Source organism: Dermacentor silvarum, chromosome 3, assembly GCF_013339745.2.
Source record: "Dermacentor silvarum isolate Dsil-2018 chromosome 3, BIME_Dsil_1.4, whole genome shotgun sequence".
Taxonomy (NCBI): Eukaryota; Metazoa; Arthropoda; class Arachnida; order Ixodida; family Ixodidae; genus Dermacentor; species Dermacentor silvarum.
The window spans coordinates 15,691,694-15,707,367 of record NC_051156.1 but is presented as its reverse complement, the minus strand read 5'-3'; the positions used below and the strand labels follow the sequence as shown (position 1 = coordinate 15,707,367).

The following is a 15,674-nucleotide window of genomic DNA, read 5'->3' as shown; positions in this document are numbered from 1 at the left end:
AACCATGTGCAGCGATGGCCGCTCTAGAAAAGGAGACGTGCGCCAACCTGCCCCTCCCCTTCACCTCCTTCTCTGTCTCACGCGCTAGATCGCGTTGCTGCGGGCTCGTTCCCCTCCCCCAAGAGCCGTTGCTGGCGCGGGAAGGTGGCACTCATCAAGCCACCATCCTTCTCGGTTAACCATTGCTTGCCCCCAAAGCACGGAGCGTGCAAGGAACGACAGGATGTTACTGCACTTGGACTGACGCCGCTCCGCTTCGGCAGAGTTGCTCTTGGTCGCGCAGTGTGCGATTTGAGAGGTGTATTCGCAAGCAGCCGCTCGTAACTTGACCATTTGACCATCCGAGTCTGCAGAAGTTTCCATTTATTGTTTCAATATTCCTTCGCGACCGCAGCGAAATTTCGTTATATTGAAGTTGTGTATAAACACACTTCATTATATTGAGGTTCTAAATACACCGTACGGTGTTCTGTGGACAAGAAGTTACAAAAAGTTAAATAGTTTGTTATATTGAGAATTCTGTTATATGGAGGTCTAACTAATTTTGCTGTTGCGAGAATAGCACTGTTGTAGAATTTCATTATTGCAGGTTTTGACAGTATGAAAATTTGATCTATCAGGCTTATAAGTGTAGTCGCTAATGGATTTTTCTTAAACAGAAGGGATCGTAAAATTTTCCATATTGTTGAGCAATCAGAAAAAAAACAAGAATTTAATTTCGCTGAACTTGAGAGCCAACGACGTGTCGGTTTCATGCTGTATCGACGATATCTTCACATCGGCGGTACGAAGCGAAGAAGACTGCAAAGCTTTCGTGAAGCTTTCGCTATCAGCCACTCCACCCTCATGGCTGATAGTGCTGCCTGCTGTGGGATGATGCTATCATGAAGAGGGCAGGCAGAGGGGAATGAATGGTTCGACTGCCTCTTGCTTCAATGCGTCTCCAAAGCTTGAGATAACACGACCTCCACCACAGGGTGTCTGCCAAGTTGACATTTTCAGATTCCCTGAGTTTTCCAGGTTTTCCCTGAGTGATTTTCTTAATTCCCTGAGTGAAACGGAACTTTCTTTTACACCAAGATGGGCTGACACCATGTTGCCTGATGCCGTCACTCTTTAGTAAGCATGTTAAAAAAAATGTCGCAGTTTCACCCGAAAGGCGAAGCATCAATTACGATAGCAAATTAGTAGAGAGCTATACGGTGTAAGGATAGTAGTTTTATCAGCTGTATAAACTTGGACATGCAGCTACACCAGCAACGCGCCGAACTGTTGCCTACGCCGTCGACGTTTTGCCCGCGTTCGCACCGAACGCGCACGGCGTTGGTGACTGTTGCCGGTGCCTCTGGGGGCGGCTCGGAGGTTTTCAACGAGATCAGAACGGGACAATCGTCGAGCAGCGTCCGAAGTCTTTACCACCTTCTCGCCTCAAAACATTTTTATATAAATACGCATTTGGTGCCACAGCTAAACGTCGCCTTCCCTCCCTCCCTCCATTGCCGCAACTTTCGCTCCCTTTCAATAAAATTACAGCTAATATTTAGGGATGGGCGAATAGTGGATTTGAGGTTCAAAGCGAATAGTGATTTGGCCGAATAATTTCGAATCGAATAGTTCGAATAGTATATATCACATATTACAGTAAAACCTAGTTAATTTGAATTTCACGGGATTGAAAAAAAATGTTCGAATTGTCAGGGTATCCAGAAAACAGTAAGCAAATACTTACTACGTCAGCACGATTTTATTAGTGTAATGGATGAGGAAATTCTTTCGCTATTTTGCACAAAATCAGTGCGGAAGCTGCAATTCTCCATAATCTCGTGACTGACTGGCTCTCGCAGCGGCGATCGAGGCCTTGCGACTTCCTTCGCAGCATGGCCGCGGTGTGCGCCATCATTTGCGACACGCTTCGCACAACCGCGCGCACATCCCGATTATTTTTTCAGCAGTAAGCTGACCGCCAACAGATCGCACGTCCATCGTGATGTAGCCGGTGCTCTTCATCCTCGACCTATGCACTGAGTCAAACCGAAATAACTGTTTGTCGCAACCGCGGCCGCTATAGACGCGATTATGAACGGCGACTTTGCGGTGCTTAAGGGTACGGCCACGCTAGCGGCAAAAACGTGCGCGGCAAAAGCGGCAGGAATCGGGCATTTTACGGCTTGCCGAGGGTACCGAGAGCGACGAGGGTGACGTCACGGAGCCAATGGCAACCGGACCTTCATGCCGGGTTATCAATCGACGATCGTCGTCTCTCGCGGTTCTATGGAGGGATTTCTGGACGCCGTCCGATCGCACCCTTTTCGCTCACGGTGATTCTGCGTTCCGAGAGCGCGCGAGACGTGATTGCCACGGTGGACTTCGCGGCAAGGCGCTGACACGTGCGTTTTTGCCGCTAGCGTGGCCGTACCCGGCCGACGCATGGATGGCAGCTACGCAGCTTTTTAGGCATGCGGCCGACGTGCGTATTGAGTCAAAACGAAACTACTTTTTGCCGCAACCGTTGCGAAAGTAACCGCGGCAGCTATCAACGCAATGATGGGTGGCGACTATGAAATCCTGCGGCCAACGCGTTGTTATGCGCGGCGGTAAACGCATAAAGGCACAAATAGGCAAGAAGCGTTCCGTCGTTGCTGTCATTCACGTACGATTTCCGCTGCTTCGTTTCGGTTGCGCGCTAGCGCCGTTTCTGCTCTTCTGCATCGCACATTTTAGGCTTTTTAATGCAAGAACGTATAGCCTTCGATATTTATGGTTGATGTATGGCAGCAATGACGTGAAGCATAGCCTCCGAGATGTGTACCGGCCGTCCGTGGCTTTTGGCTGCCTATTCGGGAGCGCCGCATAATTCGAAAATATTGAATACCTGAATTTGAATCGAAGCAAACAATGAATATAGAATTATTCAATCGAATATTCGACAATACCGTATATTCACCCATCCCTACTAATTTTCCATGATAGAGGCACAAATTCCCTGAGTTTTCCCTGAGTATTTCCAGAATATTCAAAATCCCTGAGAATTCCCTGTTTTCCCAGTTGCTAGACACCCTGCACCACTATAGAACCACGACCATCTCGGCTTGCCCAGCCTTTGCACTCACTGCAGATTTACCTCGAATGTAAAGAACTCCGACAGCCATACGCAGCCAAGGCTGTGCTAGAGGAAGAGATACGAGCTGCAGTGGCGGGTGCCTACTACTCTCAATCAAGCATGCCTCGCGCCTTTTCATGTTCACATGGGATCTAGTGGCGGGAAAACATATCATAAGATCACAGTTCAGTGATGTGCTGAACGTTGGTGCTGACAGATCGTGTTTTCCGGGAACACATTAGACAGTAAAACTGAAGCATAACTGTATTCATTTTTTTGCATTTTTGACTGCCAACACTGGCACCGAGAAATCTTGAGCAGCGCGATCGTATCAACAAGGTTTGACTGTATAAGCGAATTTTGCCTTCAGGTGCAACCTCATGGAAGCGTGAATTTTGGCTTTTGGCGCGACTTCATGGCAGCATGGTGCTTTACTGTTAAAGTTTTCTTAATCTCGGCGCACAAAGATACAATACTGCCTCTCCTTCCAGGGTTTATAAGTTGCTGCAATTTGAACAGCTGTAAAAGATCTAGACCAGGAAAAATATGGTGCTGCAGGAAAGTATGGCAGCAGCCATACTTGACACTGCCAGTGAATCAATCAGCCTCACACATAAAGTGGGGTAACTTCGAGGCTAAGGATTCTGGGAAAAAATTTCACTTGTTCAAATAAATATAGTAATCTTGTCAGTACAATAAAACATTTAGTTGTGGGTCAGTGCCCATGTTGTCTAAATCTCTGCTCGTTGTCACTTTCATGCCGTTTGTTTTCAAAGAGGTTAACCACCATCTGCCGTGAAGGGAGGGAGCTCACCTGCGCATCACCAGGTAGAGGGTGGCATTGCGACCGCAGCCTCGGGGATGCAGGCGAGGAGACAGGGCGCTGGGCCAGAGCATGGTGGCACCAGGCAGCAGGGACACCGAGTCCGCAAATGCCACTGGCATCTCCACTACGTTTGCGTGGGGTGGCAGACGGCAGCGCCACCTGTTGTTCACCAAGAAACAGCCCAGATTGCGCTAGGTTTAGACTTTAAAACATAGGCTTAGATCCTTACATACGCTTACTTTTGTCGTCTGTTCCAAGTTTTTCTTTGTTACTTACTACTGCGATTCTTGTTGCACTATGCTGTACTACACTGTCACTTTTTTTTTATACTGTTACCATTGCTCTTGTTATTGTGTCTCGTTATCTTCTGCGTTATTCTTGATTGTATGTTAGTCTCTCTCCTCTGTAATGTTTTCTGTAAGCCCTGAGGGTAAATTAAATAAATAAAATAAAAATAAATACTTACTGTGTACCTGACTGTATTATATATAATATTATCAACTTAAGAACTGTTACCAAGCTCACAATCAAAAATATTGCCCGCTATGACAAAATACTTGGGCATTTGCACGTCTTCTGCCCTGCATCTAGCACGGCTACATCCCACTCTTATCATCGTTTGTTTCCCCGTTTCTGAACAAAGGTGGATAAATAGATTGCCACCTGCTGCTTCTCGCATTTACTGCTTGTCATCAAAATTCTTTTTATACTCTCATATGCACTACACACATCTTCGTGCAGCAGCAGATCTTTCAAGTAATGATAGCACTGGCGAGCTTATGGCTTGGTACAGCAGATAATGTGGAATCAAAAGGCTGAGGGCTTGAATTACAGAAGAGCGACAGCTATGGCACCGGTCGGCAGTTCTTTCTGCCTCATCCTACAGTTTTGGTCTCTTTTCTGCATGTGGCCATGCACTCTTGGTACAACGGTGGACAGAACTTTTCTGCCAGTGCCTGCTGTTGAGCGTGCTTCAGCCACGGCGGCTTCGCTGTCACCCATTCTCATTTTTGCCCAGCCAGCAGCATCATCAATGTTATCATTTCAATCAATCAATGTTTATTTTCCACTGCAGAAGGCTACAGGAAAAAGCCCCAGCTTTTTCTTCTTCAGATTCGGTGCCTTGACGTGCCCTCACATATCTAGACTATTGGGGCGAAAAGTTACAGAGTCGCCATCTGTCGGAAGCGCCTTGCTCGTGTAGTATGAGGGATAATGCGGCGTGCTCCTCGTAGGATTGGCTGTCGGCGCTCAATAAAAACACTACGCGGAAGCCCTCCTGGACATTTCTGTAAATACTTTCCAAACGAGGGAAGCTTCTTGCTGTCAAAATAATAATCTTCGGCAAACAGAAAGCACAGAATGGTTTACAGACGCTATCTCTTTACCGAATACATACAGTGAACGCCCATTGCGTGCAGTCGCTGTGATGGAGTCCCCCGAACCAGCTTCTTGCGTGAAAGGAAAGCAATCGCTGAGAGCAGACTATGGAAAATAAGTTCTTATAGTGTGGTGTCTGTATAACCAAATGGTGGATAACAGAATGAAGCCTCAGTGCAGCGATCGCACGGGTGCATGCATGTCCGTGCAAAATGCTTCGCTTTCGCTGCGGGCGCGTTTTCGCACCGTGCCGTTAGCTTTAGGCCGCAGCATATGAGCATTTGACAGTACACAAGCAACCATTGTTGCGTGGATGCTGTGAGAGCTGTTCCAACATAATTTCATTATAACTGAGACTTCGATGCCTATGGCGACTTGTGATGTGCCGTCGCAACGATTCAATTTTTTCATTCTAAATTCTTGGAAGCTTAAATATCATTATTTTTCAAGTTCGATCGCACTGTACGTTTATCGGTCTTCTCAGCGAGCAATTTCCCACTGCTTCCCTTTTTTAATCCAGTACATTAGTTTGTTGCTAGCCTAAACATGAGCATATGCCATGTAATTTTTTAATGTGCTTTTTACCATTCCCTTTCCATTCCGGTGAACTTGCCAGTATCTAGCATCAACAAGTTCACAGACCAAATCTTCACGACATTAACTGGGCAGCGCGTGGGGGCGAGCTTCTCAGTGCGCACTTTCTGCTACTCACCGAAGATCGCAGCCCCGAACGCCGTAGCAGAAATCTTCCTCGCGGAAGTGCTTGCTACACACCCGAGTGGTAGCCTATGGCTGCTTGCCGGTTCTAAGTTTCGCAATCCAAGCTACACGCAGCTTCTTGGCCTGCGGGTACGTGTGAAGGCTGACACCAGGCTCCATTGTGTATGAGTCTGGCACTGCAGTACCGAGCAATAGCCTACCATGTCGGACGCCTTCAAAGGCAGCCACTACCTATTATAGTGATTCCAAGTGCTGTAAAGCAGACACCAGAAGTGGGAAAACATCCCCACTTAATCAGAACCGCAGCGCAGGTGGGACTAAGCTTTCATTTTCAGCTCGCTTCGGCGCGTCCGAAGCAGACCACGCGGCCGCTGTGTCCACGTGATCTCTCATACCACGTCACGCCGATGGTGGTGCCAGCTTTTCCAATGGTGGAGCTTGCCCCCAATAGGAAAGTGGTCCACCAGGCTACAGCCTATTGCGGCATGCATGGATTTGGCAGCAGCGTATGCGCGGAAGTGTGGATATGTGAAACTCTGCCGACATACGTTATAAGCGGTCTACACTGTATCTTAACTCTTTCCTTACGCACCCATTGGGGATCCTTAGCCCACTATCGATGGTTTGAAACGCTGCTTTCGATACCTTCTGTGCCGCTCACAGACACACTGCGCTATCGGACGTCAAGGAGGAGAACCATATTTTTGTTTTCTAAGAAGTTCTAATGAGTTTGCACCTTCGTCATCGTCTCCGCAAAATGCTCACGCCTGCTACTTCGATCGCCGTACGAGTCGCCGACGGAAGTACACCTCCCATCATTGGAATGTGCACTGCCCGCGTGAGCATCGCTGGACACAATGCCACAGTTCTGTTAGCCGTTCTGGACCAGTGTCCTCATGAACTAATCCTTGGCAACGACTTCCTGTCATCCCACTCAGCCCTCATCAATTGTGCTGCCGGTCTACTACAGTTGGAACTCCCTCTGCCCCACAATGCTTCCGATAAACCACTCGCGCACTTGTGCTCCGTCGAATTTGTTCGGCTGATGCCGAAAGTCTTACGTACGTTCCTTTGTCACCGACCCCACGGGTACCTGACGGCCACTATGTGCTATCACCAACGCTAGGCATGATCCTTACGTGCAACGTAGCCCTGCCGCATGCAGTTGTGATGCACGTACATTCCTCTTTTGAACTTCGACACCATTCCCCAAATCTTATCGCAAGGCATGGTCTAGACTGGCGAGTGTATCTGACCTTAACGAACACGCCCAGTTTGCTATTGATCCTGATACCGCCTTACGGTCTCCTTGCCCCAAGACACAGTCCAAGATACCCGACAACACCGATAAAATAATAGCACCTGACCTTTCTACGTCCAACTTTCAGGAGCTGCGCTGCTTGCTAACATCATACCGGGACATATTTGATTTTGACGGCGGGCCGTTGGGCCAAACCTCTAAAGTAGCACACCAAATCAACACTGGTGATGCTCGCCCAATTCATCGGCGTCGTTATCGAGTGACCTAAACAAGGTCACTGAAAAGAATATTCATCCATTGCCGCTAATTGATGACCTGCTTGACTGTCTACACGGAGTTACGTATTTTTCCTCAATCGACCTCCGTTCGGGCTATTGGCAAATTGCAGTGGACGACAATGATCAGGAAAAGACCACGTTTATAACACCAGATGGTCTTTATCAATTCAAGGTCATGCCGTTTGGTCTGTGCAATGGCCCAGTGACATTCGAACGCATGATGGACTCCCTTCTTTGGAGCTTGAAATAGTCCACTTGCCTATGCTACCTCGACAATGTCATCGTGTTTTCATCTACTTTTTCAAGTCACTTCAGCGTCTGTCAGTGGTTCTCAATGTGTTCCGGAGAGCTGGCCTGCAGTTGAATTCCTTCAAATGCAATTTCGGTCGCCCTGAAATTACAATCGTTGGGCACCTTGTTGACGCTGCAGATCTCAGGCCAGACCCCGACAAGGTTCGTGCCACGGAGAAAGAATAACAGGAGGCGAAACTCTGGGTCGGCGCCAGCACGTGCACTGGTCGTGATAATGTCACATTGGGTGAGGAAGAAACGCGTAGCTTCAGACGTGCTACCGTGGGCAGCGAACGTTGGTGCAGCGACCCTTGCGGCGCTGCAAGGAACTACAGTAAAAGCTCGATGATACGATCACGGCTAATACGAATTTCCGGATGATACGAATTTTTCTGTGGTCCCGGCCGAGCCCTATTACTTTGCAACGTGCTAGAGAACGGTTGTTACGAATCGATTTTCAGCCTGCGTCGGTTGATACGAATAAACGCCGCCCCACCGACGGCCGCGAAAGAGAACAGCGCGCAGTCACGCGCTTTCTCTCCTTCTCTTTTGGTGCGGAGGCGCGGCGCCGGACAGCGCGGACTCCGCGACTGGGCGCGAAGAGTTTGAAGCGGTGGCGCTTCAAGAAATAAATGCTTTTTACGTACACGTGCCTGAGTGAGTTCACCTCTGACTCTTTAATTTAGCTACAGTCGAATCTCGTTAATTCGAACACGCTTACTTCGAACATACCGCGTACCGACAATGCTCTTAGCAGCGCGCCAAATAACGCGGCGGCGCCTCCGACCGGCATTGATCCGACACCGCCATAGAGCAAAAGCTCAGGAGAGACCCCTCAATGCCGCGCGCGAGGGAACGGGGAAAAAAAAAAAAAGAACCCGCGGCGGAAATTTCCCCCTCTCTCAAATTGCAAGGTCGCCGTTTCTGCATCGCGCCGGAACAAGCGTGTACGTGCCGACTAGAGTGTTCTAGACAACCGTATTCTAGCACACAATAGTGCCGACGTCTCAGCCACGCGGATAAAATGGCAGTGAACCCTTCTCCTCTATTTTCTAGTCACATGTTGACCTTGCACGCTGCGGCAGCAGCGCAGAGGGAAGCAGCGGCGGAGGCACAGTCGGGCCAACGAAACTGCCACGCCCGCAAACGCTCGCTTCTCGATAACGGCAGAAAACGAAACTTCAGGGGGCGGCTAAAATAAGCTGGCGCCAGCACGGCGGCGGGCGCGCACGGAGATGTGCGCACGGAGTCGAAGGTGAGAGAGCTACAAGGGAGTTGAGAGGGAGGGCAAGGGGAGCCACCGAAGCGGCGGAGTTGACGCGTCCGCTTCCTTGCCGCCCTCCTCCCTCACCTTCGACGGTCTCCGCGCGCACCCGTGTGCCGGCGCCGCCCGCTCGCTCCCTGAAGCTTCGTTTTCTGTCGTTATCGGGAAGCGACCGTTAGCCGGCGTGGGCAGCTTCGTGGCCCGCGCTTGCTATGCGCTTGCGCGCCGCGATATTTCACGACTCGCACCGTTCGTGCATCGTGCTATGGTGCGCGAATACTTCAAAAATACGTCCTTTTAATTCGAACAATTTTGCGGGCCCCTTCGAGTTCGAATTATCGAGATTCGACAGTAGTTTTAATTGTGTTTCGATGATACGAATTTCGGCTAATACGAATATTTTTCGTGTCCCCGTGAGATTCGTATCATCGAGCTTTTACTGTACTTCCCCTCGTGGTCGGAGCGGCGCGCGTGCGGCCGCGGTGACGGAGGAAAAGAACAAAAGCTCCTTCCTACATGGCCGCGGTCTCCGACAGCGTCGTCTGCTACTGACCACTTGCGCTGGGTTGTCGGATACCGCACAAAAAGTTTTGCGCCAGCGCGGTTTGCACTTCAGGGATAAAATACCTGTAGACCGTATTAGTATACATATTTTTTACAGATTATTATTTAGGATCACATGCTTTTCATGTGGCAATAAGACCAAGGACTAGCACACTTGAAAGATCAGACGATTTGTGATAGTAGCCATCAAGCAGCCGCGCGCGTGCAGACGACAAGAGCGCACTCGCCACGTGACGGATCCTCTGCATCACTTCGACAAACCGTCAAGTGACCATACGTCAGGCGTGCGGCGTTCTGTAGGGGGCGCTGTCACAATGTTCGCCGCCGCGCTCCTGTGTGACATTATGACGACGCGGGAAGGAGACGAGTTATACCGCCTGAAGTATTCTTTCTCTGTGGTTCGTGCAGTGGTCAACTTCCCCGTACCACATTCCATCCATGATGTTAGCAGCTTTGTTGGCCACTGCTTGTATTTTCGCCGTTTCGTGAGAGATTATGCATCTATCGCCCAGCCACTTACCGAACTTCTTAAGAAAGACGTGCATTTCTCCTGGGGGTCCTTCACAAGCTTCAGCTTTTACCACGCTGATAACCCTGCTTACGACACCCCCTATTCTGGCTCACTTTGATGACTCCGTCCTTACGGAGGTCCGCACCGATGCAAGCGGTCATGGCATAGGCGCTGTTTTCGCACAACAGCAGCATGAACACAACCGAGTAATAGCTTACGCCAGCCGTCTTCTTTCGAGATCCGAGCAGAACTACTCCATGACCGAGAGGGAATGTCTCTCTCTTGTCTGGGCTGTCACAAAATTTCGACCCTACCTCTAAGGCCGACAGTTCTCTGTTGTCACTGACCACCATGCACTCTGTTGGCTTTCATCCCTTAAAGATCCAACTGGCCGCCTCGGTCGCTGGGCTTTGCGGCTGCAGTACTCCTATTCTGTCATCTACACGTGTGGTTGATTACATCCGGATGCGGACTGTCTATCCCGTCACCCGGTGGACCCACCTGACTGTGACTCCGGTGACACTACAACAGCCTGTGTCATCTAGATCTCGAACCTCAGAGGCCGACCTCCGCATGTTTTTACTCCGGGACGGAATACTGTAATATCGCAGTATGTTCCCTGATGGCCCGAGCTTCTGCTTGTTATTCTGGAACAGCTGCAGCCGACCGTCATTGCTCAACTTCATGACGTACCCAAGGATCTTGGCGTTGCTCATACATACGACCGCTCGCGCCGCCAATTTTAATAGCCCGGCATGTATCGGTCGGTGTGCCAGAGCGTCACTTCGTGCGAGCTCTTCCAGCACCAAAAGAAACTCACCATTTCCCCTAGTGGTCCCCTTCAACCCCTGGACATCCCGTATACGCCTTTCTTCCGCGTCGGTGTCAACTTGCTTGGCCCTTTCTCAGTGTCTTACTCAGGGAACAAATGGATCACCGTTGCAACAGATTATGCCACACGGTACACAATTACGCGCGCCCTCCCTACAAGCTGTGCAACTGATGTCGCCGACTTTTTGTTGCGCAATGTTATACTTCATCACGGTGCCCCTAAACAAGTGCTTACGGACAGAGGCCCGCAGTTCCTCTAAAAAGTAATCGCCGACATCCTTACATCGTGCACAATCCGGCAGTAGCTCACCACCGATTATCATCCCCAGACTAACAGCCTCACAGAACGCTTAAATCGCACGCTCACGGACATGTTGTTGATGTACGTGTCCTCGGATCACTGCGATTGGGACGTAAACCTTCCATTCGTGACGTTCGCCTACAATTCATCACGCCACAATGTCACCGGTTTCTCTCCATTTTATTTGCTCTTCGGCCATGATCCAGTTTTACATATGGATACCCTGCTGCCTTCTGATACGTCTACCACCACTCACCACTGAGTATGCCCACGACGCTATTGCTCGAGTTGATCGCACCCGTCAGCTTGCTCGCCACCGATTAGCCACATTGCAAGCAAGAAGGAAAGCTTTATACGACAGGCATCGCCGGCTTAACAATTCCACCAGGTTCCCTCATTCTCCTCTGGACTCCAATGCGCCGAGTCGGACTCTCAGAAAAGCCTCTGTGGCCTTACACAGGCCCTTACCGTGTTCTTCGACAAGTCACCGACCTCACCTATGAAATTGTACCCCTCCAAACCCTGACACTGTCGACTCGCCGCCCACAATGTGAAATTGTGCACGTTGTACGGGTCAAACCGTACTATGTCCGTGAACCTTAGCCGTCGCCCCCTTGTTACTTGCCTCTTGTGTCCTTGAACAGCACCGAGTCGGTGCTCCTGCCGCCGGGGGGTTGTGCCACGGGACCGTTACCCAAGTGCGTGCACAAGGACGCAGCGAAAGGAAGACGATGCAAGGCGCGTCTCGACTCGTGTGTGGATTTCGCCATATTGGCTGTTGTATGCATATATATATAGGCTCCTGTAAGTACAAAGTTTACCTCTCCCTTTCCTCGTTACAATATTGACAATTTTCGTGCAAAGCGATCAGCATTATGCAAAGTTGTTTGTATTGCACTTCTCGACAAGGATATGAAGTCTTCAGAGCATACAAAATGAGGCGCTGGATTTGGCGGGGAGAATACAGGTGTCACACGACATACATTCGATCGCACTTCATGTGAAAAACACAATGCGCGGCACTAACTTCACGCGGCAGTGAGCTACTAAGCACCATCATTACTGTGTACGAAGCTGGGTTCTAACAAATAATCGAACATAGCTTTGCCGCAGTTCTGAAGTACTGCCTGTCCAATAACCTTGGTGCCATGGAGGACAATGCCGTTCACGACGACAGTGACAAAGACGTCAGCAATGACAATCAGAAAATTGTGCATGCACAAGCCCTTTCATTGCATTTTGTAACAGCAATTCGCAGTAATGAGTAACATGCTCACTTTTATGCCTTGTTTCCCCTTTCTCTCTGGCATCACTTCACATTTATAATCATCATACAGCGGAATCTCGTTGATACAATCTTCCCGGGAGCTGGAAAAGCGTATCCGTAAATCTATCATCTAACGTAATATCCAACCAAATCGTATTATCGGGAGAAGAAAACGAAATGTGTTATCCCAAAAATGTATTACAGTAGCCGACCGATTTTCCGAACTTTGCGGGGACTGAAAAATAGTCCGAAAAATCGAGCAGTCCGAAAAACCGAACATTCCGAAAAACTCGCCTCCCCTCCCCCAAGAGAAAAAAATTGTGAGGCTTAGAGCGGCTTAAGAAAAATGTCGCAGTTTCACCCAAAAGGCGGAGCATCGGTTGCGATAGCAAATTAATAGACAGCGATACGAAGTAAGGATGTTAGTTTTATTGGCTGTATAAAGTTGTAAATATGCGCTTACTAACTAAATAAGCACGGTGTCACGCGCGCACAGGTTACATGAACACATCTCGCTCGATGACAGCGGACAAATTGACCTTCGCGCTGTCTATTCTCTCACTTCAATGCGAACATCGAAAAAGAAAACAAAAAAACGGCGCATATGACGCTACTGGCACTCGGCGCACGCCCTTTGTACCCATCGCAGATCGCGGGCGCACACTTCGGCCACATCGCAGATCGCTTTCAAGATACGGTGCCTGCGCGGCAGCTCCGTTGGCAGCAGCCGCAAGAGCTGCATGCAACTCCCCACCGTCTCCGCCTCCTTCTCCCCGTGCCCTGCGAGCGAACAAAGTCCGCGCGCGCCTCCGGCCGCCTTCCTCTCTCGCGTGCGTGAGATTAAATTGCGGTTGCCGGCTGACCCTCGCAGGCTTTCACCCGCACACAGCGTACGGCGCAACCGCTATTTAAAAAAAAAAAAACGGATTCCGCTTAAGTGATATAACGATAGTGCCGAGCTGACCAAAAAAAAAGCAAGTGCAGCTTTTTGGAAGGTTTTGTCGGCCAAGAAAGAGCGGGCATGGCCTTAGAGACGAGAGGATAGCATGCGTCTACAAACCTTGAAGCCTATACAGGGGGGCACTGGAAGGCAAGCCCGGCCAAGCCAGTGGAAAATCCAACATGGCAGTTTCCAAGATCGGGTAGCGTGGCTCGGAGCAAGCGATTTAGTCCGGAAAATCGAACATTGGCACCTAGATTCGTCCGAAAAATCGGTCGCGAAAATGCATTAGCTCTATGGGAATCCTGCCGGTACATCTATGAAGTCCGGAATATCCAACAAGTCCGAATTTTTGGAGTCCGAAAAATCCGTCGGCTACTGTAAGCAGAATCATATTAACGAGATTCCACTGTACATATTTTTCTTTTCCTGAAGACCAAAAGTTGCCCAATACGTTATATTCATGGTCACAATATTTTTGGTGCAAATACGGTACTCCAACTACGGTATTTACTCAGATCTAAGCCGGCACCTAAAAATCAAGAAAGAAAAAAAATATCCTACAATGTAAGCGGACCAAAAAAAGAAAAAGACCACTAACCCATTGAAGTGACACGTGACACTAGTGGCTAATCTGCTGCAGCTTAATGCAAGCAACCAGTACCTGATCATCGTCATCCATGTCATATCACTGGATTCCTTGTCGCTCTCCTCCTCCCACAATGCGTTGTCTTTTGTACCGTCCAGCACAATGGAAATACAGTGGAAGCTCGTTGATACGATCTTCGCAGGAACCATAAAACATATCATTCAAAACAAGCCCCAAAACCTAAGAAAACTACTTGGTGACAAACTCGCTAGCAGAGCTTCCAGTGGCATTGTGATACTGCTCCACATAACACGCTCGTTATGCGGAACAGCATCACATGAACCGCAGCCAACACATTTTTGTTGAGCTACGTTAAAATAGCTTGTGAGTTTTCGCTGAACTTTTTTTTTCCAAGTTCATAAACAAGTTCTTTTTAAAGTTAAAAAAACGAAGCTGCCGTTTCCTCACTCAACTGCGCATTTGCGATGAAGCCCCGAAGAGCATCTAACGCTGCGAGTGCGTCGCGAGCAGTTGAGCACCGGTCGCCGCAGCTGTCACCATCTCCTTTGATCCGCATAAAACCAGTTTCCCACGTGCACATCACTGAAGGGGAAGCTCTCATTGGTCTGCTTCGCTCATGGCTCATTTGCCACCGGGGTGCGCGGCAATTTATATCGGTCCAGGACCGATCCCTCCCATGGGATGAAAAACCTGCTTCGAGGCAGCTACACTAGTGAGCCGTTATACTAAAACATAGAGTACATGTTAACTGGAAAATTTATTAATTCCCTCTAGCTGTGCTTGCCAGCCTGCGCTTTATCAGATCGCCTCAAATGCCCGTAAACTCGGAGGCATTTGACCCTATGCCAGTCAACAATCGTCGCACTTGCTGTCAAGCAAAAAGCGCAGAATTGAGGGTGGAACTGCAAAAAAAAAAAAGTGCACCATCACTGTCCGCAAAACCGTGCCCCTTGCTAGTGAGAGGCTGGCAGTCCCGCTAAGTTTGGATGTCTAGTGGCTAAGTGTGCTTTACAGGTGAACTTTCGCTAGCAGCACGAAATTATCGTAAAATTCAGCACCATATCGTCCCAATATTCTTAGATTTGAATGCTAACAACCGTGTTTGCTTCTGCGCAGCCAGCAATATATTAATTTGATTCGAATATTCATATCTAACCGAATACACCAACCCCCCCCCCCATTTTCAAATATCTATTTTTCAAATGGAATAAGAATATTAAAAATATAATATTCGATATTATTCGAACTTTTCAAACATTCGCACACCTCTAAATTTAATCTAGTACACTGTCATGAGCCCATAAAGGAAGAAAGAAAGAAGAAAAAGCAGAAGATAAGAAGAAAACAAGAAGACACGAGGAGTCGGTGGCAGAAATAAAGAAGAAAGAAGTCAGAAAATAAGAGCGTCCGAATAAGAATACAATATGAAAGCAGAAGAAGCGCAAAAGTGCACGCGCAGCAAGTGGCCAACGGGAGAAGAGACACGTAGCCGAAGAGAGCAGCCCAGCTACGCTCTGGGACGAAGGCAGG

The 15,674-nt window shown here is 48.9% G+C and overlaps 1 protein-coding gene across 1 annotated transcript in view; it reads right to left on the bottom strand.

Annotated features, from left to right (window-relative positions):
- The window catches only part of LOC119445342 (serine/threonine-protein kinase Pink1, mitochondrial-like), a 66,338-nt gene that overhangs the window by 25,382 nt on the left and 25,282 nt on the right, over positions 1-15,674 (bottom strand). Inside the window, exon 5 of the mRNA XM_037709652.2 lies at positions 3,915-4,085. Within this exon, the coding sequence (XP_037565580.1) occupies positions 3,915-4,085 (171 nt within the window). The remainder of the gene's footprint in view (positions 1-3,914; positions 4,086-15,674) is intronic.